At 33.5% G+C, this 8,656-nt stretch overlaps 1 protein-coding gene across 2 annotated transcripts in view; it reads right to left on the reverse strand.

Moving 5' to 3' along the window:
* Positions 1-1,828: 1,828 nt before the first annotated feature.
* Positions 1,829-8,656, reverse strand: part of LOC117114628 (ovoinhibitor-like) — a 10,880-nt gene continuing 4,052 nt past the window's right edge. Inside the window, exons 2-6 of one of the 2 annotated variants that reach the window (XM_033258320.1) lie at positions 7,766-7,808; positions 7,161-7,310; positions 6,097-6,282; positions 4,702-4,824; positions 1,829-3,368 (exon numbers count right to left, since the gene is read on the reverse strand). In XM_033258320.1, coding sequence (XP_033114211.1) covers positions 3,256-3,368; positions 4,702-4,824; positions 6,097-6,282; positions 7,161-7,310; positions 7,766-7,808 — 615 coding nt within the window. In that variant the 3' untranslated portion in view covers positions 1,829-3,255. Of the gene's footprint in view, positions 3,369-4,701; positions 4,828-6,096; positions 6,283-7,160; positions 7,311-7,765; positions 7,809-8,656 lie in introns of both variants that reach the window. The other variant, XM_033258319.1, reaches the window with a different exon arrangement.

Raw genomic sequence — 8,656 nt, forward strand, 5'->3', positions numbered from 1 at the left:
ATATACAATCTTTCAATTAAATGGAGTTTTCCTAATAACATTAAAAAGTAATTCATCTGTTAAAGAAAGGTAGCCCTCAAAATATGTCTAATTATAGACCAATATCACTATTGACAACGTTTTCTAAATTCTGGAAAAACTCAAGAACAAGTTACCGTAACTTAAAACCCTTTTTTCTCATATTTTCAATTCGGATTCATTGAAAATTACACCACGTCACACGCAATTTTACATTTCATTGACAAGATTGCTGCAGAAGTACATAAGCAAATTCATTCCCCTTCCCCCTCCCCTTTCTGGACATCTCTGGATCCGCACTCCTGCTTTTGCTAAAAATAGGCCTAAGTCAAAGGGAAAAGACGATCAAATATATTGTAAATTTTTAATTGTAATTATCTTAGTAGGGTAAGAATGCTTTGATCTTTAGTTTATTAATAGCTGTCACCTATTAGAGGTAATGTTTTGATTGGTACTTGTTCATATAAGCTTGCAAATATCAATAATAGCCCCCACGCCCCGTCGGGGAAGACGATAAGTTTTGTCGGGGAACAAACAAATAAAAAAAAATATTTACATGTAATATTCGTTTAGCCACCATATTGTTTGTGTTAACTTTTCATCACAACAACAATAACAATAATAGTAATAATAATAATAATATTTATTCAATGAGACTAATTAAAACTAATTTGCGTTCTGTTATAACAAATGCTCATTTAGATAGCCTCATGATGGTTGGAATACGTCGTGATAGGTGAAGCAACCTCGACCATGAAAGCGTGGTCGACAAATTTCATGCTAAATTTCCAAAATATAGAATTTCACTTAATTAGACGGTTACATTGCATACTCTTTGTTTATTGTTTCATTCAAAATGTTTTGGTTTTGGAAGCTGATTTTAACATTAGAAAGCATAGACTACATGAAGTCATATTATAGTAACTCGATGCCTATCAAATAAGTAATAAAAATTCGCCATAATTCATCAAATGGTGTCTTCCGGGGTACTTCGCCACCTGGACCCCCACTAGGGGCCCTAGGCGGCCCCTGACCCCACCCAAGTGTGACTCGATTGGCTCCACTAGCCCCCCCCCCCGTCGGGGCCTTTAGCTCCTCCGTCGGGCAGGTCCTGGCGCCACCACTGTATTGTAATAGGATTGATAGTAATTGTTATTGTCGTGATTCTTTCAAATCAATTTTTGTTCTTGTTCCTACTTGAATTTTGTTCGGTACAGTTTGTTGATTATTGATCGAATAAATGAATGAATGAATAAATGTTCTACTGACTTGACAAATTTATGATATTGTAATAGGATTGATAGTAATTGTTATTGTCGTGATTGAATAGACAATAACTGATTTTGCTTCAGGAGGATCAAGTATAGGTGTATTTTTTCCCTAACTGACGTGGAAATGTACTGAATACTCAGTACTGTATACTAAATACTCAGTACTGTACGTGTGAAAAAAATTGCGAAAAAAATAAATTACACCTATACTTGATTCTCCTGATGCAAACTCAGTTACTGTCTATTCCATCACGACAATAACAATTATTATCAACATTGCAGTACCCGCTGCTTACTTGAATTCAACCAGGCCGTCAGGCGAAAGCTCGATGGTCTAGAGGTACGATGCCAGGCTAGTGATTTGGAGATTGTGGGTTCCAGCACCACCCGAGAAACAACCTGCGATTTTTTTTCGAAATTGTTTTCACACGTACTGAGTATTCTGTACATTTCCACGTGAGATAGGGCAAAACTACACCTATATATGTAATAGAATTGTTTTCCAATTGTGAATGTATTGGGGAAAATGACAAAACTCATTTTTCTAATACAAAATACTTTATTAACTTTTCAGAACTTATTAATTATCTGTGAATAATGAGTGAACTTTGGTAAAGAATTACTATACTGTAAGTCGCTTAGAATGGGGCTACCTCTTATTGCACGATCAACAGTTGTTGTCCCCATCATCACAACAATGTCTATTTGTTATCCTCTACATATCTTCTTTTTTTTTTTTAATTATATATATGTACTTTAATAGTATTATTGTTAATTTAAGCAAAATTTACTCCATATTCCCATACATAAAGAACTATTTAGTGGTGAATTAATTGTGGAATGGGATTCCAAAATAGGTCTCCCAAACTATTCAATTTCACTGCATAAAATACTTCACTTAGGAATTTCAAATCATCACCCAAACAAAATAAAATGTGTATCAATGATGTAGGTAATTATTTATATCTGTGTTTTTTCTGCAGTTTAACTTTGCACAGTAATTTGCGATTTATGGAAATATGATTAATAATAAATTTATTAAATATATCTTAATCTTATTAATTAAAACAATAATACAAAAAAAATAATAAAGTTAAATAATATTTTATTATTTATTGATTAAAAAGTAATTACTTATTGCATGCACACTTTGAAAAATATACAATCACCGTTTATACATGCAACAATCATGCTAAAAATGGAGCTAATGTATGCTTATAATGGATTATATAAATATCTTCTTCTTGGAGAATAAGTTCTAGCCAGGCATAAAGTTATTAAAACGGGCCTGCAAACTATGCAATGAAGCATTGCAGATTTGTGGATCGGTACTCTACAAGATGGCCGCTAAAGAAAGACCGCCACCTACAGGACTAGTAATTAAAAATACATAATAGTAATAATGATGATGATAATGATGATGATTATTATGATGATGATGATGATTGGACTTATTGTAAGTAAATAGAAAACTTTTTCTCTTCGCCATAATAAGAACTGTTAAAATTACAAAGTAAAAAAACAATTATAATATCCATAAAAATACATGAAAAACAAAAATAGAATCATATAATAAAGAAATTATGAACTAAAAAACAATTATTAATGAACAGCGTAAAAAGGCGATTCCACACAGTCACACAGCAGGTCTTAAGCATAACATATGCGCAGCCTAGCTGCATTCAAGACTTTCATACAAGGATGATCATTGAAAATGATATCTAGGTGGGCTGTGGTTGGCTGAATTTCTGTCAGCCTACTAGGAGAGTACCGATACAAAACTGCAAGTTTTGAAACATTACACACATTGGAGTTAACACCCTAGCAGTCTTATCATAATGAAACTCTACAGCTTTAGGCTATCGGATTACCAGGATATAGCCTCTCTTCAATGGCAACATCAACCTAGAATGTTTATCCTGAGACTGTTGTTCATACAGTAAACAAGTACAATACTGTCCATTTTCTAGGGGCTTGGTTTCAGGGTACCTCTCATGAGTAGGCAGTAATCCATTGTGAGTTTTCCTCGTTTGGGTTTGGACATCTCATTCCCATTGCGATCAGAGCACCAACACATACCTACGGAAACCAATATATTACTTACTGACTGTGTTGTTCATGGTGTTTGTTTTAATGAAATATAAATAGTAGAGAATATAATGTATCAGCAAGACAAAAAGAGAAAGGTAAATAAAATATGTCTTCTTCTTTTAATGTGCATATTATGTAAAAAAAATCAATAATTTAGATCCAAAAAAGGCTGTACTGCTTTTGGTTTTTTTTTGTTGTTGTTGTTTTTGCTTATCCTTTTGTAGTATTTCCACATTATTAGATATGATATCTAATACCACAAATGTTGCAGTTGGTTGTAAAATGAAAAACAGATTTTCTTGCATTGCACAGACCCAATATCTCTTACGCAAGCCTCTTTAAATCTTAAGCTTCGTAAAATATTGTGCTTTTTAGCCATATTCAAATTAAAACAGAACATACCACGTCACGATTTTGACTATTGCTATTTATGGTGGCCCAATTTTGCAATTAAGCAAATATTTATTGTATTTAAAATTAAATACATCTTTCTATTCTCAAATGAAAGACATTGTTTTAAGTCTCACAGTGTTTTTACAAATGGTGCTAAAAATAAAAACATTTCTTTCACCTCAGCCCCATAGTGGGGCTGAGGTGGCATGGACAAGCCAGCTACTGTACACCTCACTGGTTGGCAGCTATACAATGTACTAAATGTGAATTATAATGCCAAACATGTGTTGTTGAAAAACTTTCAAGCGATACACAGATCTTGAGATGTTTCAAAATTAAAGATTAAAAATCTGGTGTTGAGAAAATCAACTTAAAAATCTGATTATAAATACAAAGTCTGCATTAAAAACTCTTTGTAGTTCAGAGCACATGCTATCAATTCATAGACAGATCTCTCATATCGCAAAACCTTTGATTTTTTTTTTTTTTTTTTGTGAATTTTGGATGGGCTTTTTTGAGGCCACTTTTGCAAAGTAAAAGAGGGGGGGGGGGCTCTTTTCAAAATGAATGCTGTAATTTTGGAAATTAATACTAAAAAACAATAAATAGGGCAACTGTAACATAAATCTGTGTAATACCAGCATACAGTAAAATCTACTGTATAGGCAAAGCATATTTCTTCTTCTTTTTTTTTTTTTTTTGTTTCCTTGACATTCATGTACAGTGTATCTAATGTACTATCTCGAAAAACAAGCCAATGCTATCTTTAAAAAAGAAGCCCATGGGCAAACTATAGAGGGGGCTTCAATTCGAGATGGGCTCCTTCTCGATATTAAGCCAATTGGGCTTCAATTCGACACACTACACGTAAGGTTAAAAGCACATGGCCTTTAAAGTGAATAAAAAACGAGGGTGTATATGTCCTTACCAACTGATCCCCAGCACTGCTTAGCTTTGTAATAGCCTTCGTTGTCACATTGTGGGATCTTCGCTCCAATCAACGGCATTTTTCGGGATCCCATCACTTTTTCCAGTTCAATTGCACATGGGCCTGCTGAAGTAAAATTTTATACTTGTCCGATTAGGATTTTCAAAATAAGTTAACACACTATGTGTTACTATTGTCACCATCATGGTTGGCATTGCTAAAAATGATTGACATAATATTTATTCAAACAAACTGAAAATATGTACAGGTTTCTCTCTAATTAAATACCTCTCCAATTAAAGACCATATTTTTATGGTGCCAAATCAACAAATGTATTTTATCTACATTATTCTAATAGATTGAAGCTGCTATTAACACAATGGAAACACTGGTCCAAAAAGTGGTCTTTCATTGGAGGGACACCTATTAAACAAGTATATGTCTTTAAAAAGGTGTATAGTAAAATTTTCTATTAATGCAGTATTAATTACAACCTTACTGATAACAACTTTTCTGAGATGATGCATATTGTACAGTATTAATATTATAAAATAGAAGTACTGAATAATTCTTACATGACTGCCAGACTTTGGAATTTCAAGTAAAACATTATGTAGTGAAAATTTATTATTGTATCTTGGTAGTTCTGGTTTTGTAATGTATCCTGGTGGTTCTGGTTCTGTAATGTACCTTGGTGGTTCTGGTTATCTAATGTATCCTGGTGGTTCTGGTTATCTAATGTATCCTGGTGGTTCTGGTCCCTGTAAATGTACATGGTGGTTCCAGTTCTGTTATGTATCTTGGTGGTTCTGCAATGTACACTGGCAGTTCTGGTTCTGTAATGTATCTTGGTGGTTCTGGTTCTGTACTGCAGCTTGGTGGTTCTGGTTCTGTACTGCAGCTTGGTGGTTCTGGTTCTGTAATGTATATTGGTGGTTCTGCTATACATCTTGATGGCTCTGGTTCTCTAATGTATCTTGGTGGTTCTGGCTCGCTAATTATCTTGGTGGTTCTGGTTCTGTACTCTAGCTTTGGTTCTGGTTCTATGCATTTTGGTGATTCTGGTTCTGTAATGTATCCTCACGGTTCTGGTTCTGTAATTGTATCTTGGTGACTCTGATTCTGTAATGTATCTTGGTGGTTCTGGTTTTATCATGGGAGTTCTAGTTCTGTAATACATCTTGGTGGTTCTGGTTCGGTAATGTACCTTAGTTTTTTGTAATGTATTTTGGTGGTTCTGTAATGTATCTTGGTGTTAAAAAGTTTTACTTAAGGATGGGCACAAAGTGTGTGCTTAACTTAAAATGTTGGTCAAAAACATCTACTCTTCAATTATGTAATCAATTTGTAACTTTACCATTGTATAATTTCATTTGGTTATATACAGTACTTACCTGAAGCTTGGTTTTCACGATTGTTTAAATCGTTTTCTGTGCAGGGACCATCGTGAAGCATCTGAACAAACTGTTGATTACGGGTGCACGTAGTAAAATTCAAGATGCACTCACTGCTGTAAGTTTCACCATCAGTACCACAAACAGGTTGATATATTCTTGGGCAAGGAATTTCACACACAACCTCTACAAAACAAAACCGAAAAAAAATGATAATTCAAAAGCAGAATGGAATAACTAAAACAATCTGCATTTAAAGTGTATCAATTTCATTTAAGGATATTATTGTCTCAGTTAAGCTAAAAAAAAAAATATATGTTATACTTGTTTACTTCAAGTACAAATATAAGTTACTGTATTAGCTTTTAATTTCAAATTTTAGGAGGAGATACAAATTGTTCTTGCATCAACAACAATAACAATAATAATAATAATAATAATAATAATAATAATAATAGTACTGTAATAATAATAATAATAATAATTTAATAATAATAATTATTATTATTAAAAAAAAACAATTGAAAAGGGTATAAATAAGGGAGACACACAAATGAGCAATTATATAGAGTACAATACTGAATAAAGCCTACAGGATTTGTTTTTCTTATTCAGGGTGGGGGTGGGGGACACGCTAGGGGGGATTACTCAGGGAGGGAGACACCACCACTTGGCAAATACCCCATGATTTGAAATGAAGTCTTGGGACAGCTTTGTTCTGACTTTGGGCAACTTGAACTCTCTAGGAGCTCAAAGGTTATAATTTATACTTGTTTTATCAGGTAGTAAATTATGAAGTACATGCCCCGGGTGTTTAACCTTGGTGAAATAATAACAATATCAAACAATAACATTATTTAATAATATAGCGATCGATATATAACACGCCTTTTTCCAGGGATATACAATACAAGCCGCACAATCAAAGCAGCACAAAGTGTAAACTCCTCCACTCCCTGGGAAGTACTGCAAAAGCAAAAGGTTCAAACCTCCGACCTTACAGTAAGGTTCAGAGACGTAAATTGAACTGCTGTGACAACTGGTCCCACCAACTAACTACTTACCATCTACAGGTTGAGCACAGGTGTACTGGCCACAGTCACTGCTACAGCATTTCATGTCATCATGACAGTCTAAATCATTACTGCAATCGCTTGAGCACACACCACTGCCTATATTTTGACTTACATCAGGACAACGTCCCTCCTTACTCACTGTAAGATATAAAAGTACAAGCTGTCCTTATTTTCATTAGCAAAACCAGAAGCTATGATATACACTGTTCACAAACATACTGAAATTAATAACAATTAGACAGTGGCTATTGTTACACCAGTCAAATTCCTTATTTTGGATGTTACTGTCCTAATCTACTCATTACATTAAAATTTTAATTACGATTTGTATCTGCAAAGAAAAAGCACTAAATAATACATGATCTAAATAATAATGATAATAATAATAATAATACTAGCATAACGATAGTCACTACCTAAAAACAATCAAGATAAAAACCAACAAAATCAGTAAAATACAATAAGTTTAAATATTAGAGGCTCATCTTTTAAAATCTTTAGTGCCATCAACCAGTAAAATGTTAGAAGGATCATGTAGTTCTCATTCTTTTAGATATTAGTAAATATCTTAGAGGGTTAGAGATATAACTTACCTCTAGCTCTTTGAACTTCTCTACTACCTGTACATAGCACAACCTAAAAAAATGGATAATAATATGTTAAAAAAGTGAATACTAAATGTTCATTGCTTTCCTTCATAGAGTACTACAGTGTTATATCACGATACCACGTGATACTACTCTAATGGCGACACAAAATGAGTTAAACTGGATGCCATTTTCTCCACTGACAAACCATTGATCCCGATTTCTGAAGTAATTAAGATGCTGTACCTTAGTTTTTCTTTGTAAAATTTTATTTATGATTAAATGTGTGTTCGATAACTAATATAGTGGGAGCTTTTGTGTTTTTAATACGTTTTGATGGTATATTATTAGGTTTTAAAACTACTGTATTCCAGAAAGCCTATTCTAACCATTAAGATTATGAAGTCATTGAGGCGTAACGAATGATAACCAACGTCTGGTTGACAACAAATGGAACCACCTGGTGTTGTGACAACACAACTGTTGTACTCTATGGAAACACGGACCAGTGATCTTATTGATCAACAGAATAAAATTTGTCAATACTGTATATTTAATAATAATAATAATAATAATGAAAACTTTTAAAGCGCCGGTATCCGTTTAAAAAAAACGCTCATGGGGCCCCTCCACAAGAAGTCAAAAATTGTCTTATTTCTATTAATATTACACCAGTTTAAAGATGCTAGAGCAAAGGCTCTATGCAGAAGGTAAATACATTGACGAGTAGACCTACGATATATGAATTTGAACGCCAGGCCGGTATGGCCTAAAGAAGAACATATCCCAGACAATCAATCGGTAGCACTACTGGCGTTCCATACATTTTGAGCGCATGTATGTATGTATATATATGTATGTGTATATATATATATATATATATATATATATATATAT

The sequence above is a fragment of the Anneissia japonica genome, unplaced genomic scaffold (genome assembly GCF_011630105.1).
Source record: "Anneissia japonica isolate Jap-2015-1 unplaced genomic scaffold, ASM1163010v1 scaffold287836_len1076198_cov165, whole genome shotgun sequence".
NCBI lineage: Eukaryota > Metazoa > Echinodermata > Crinoidea > Comatulida > Comatulidae > Anneissia > Anneissia japonica.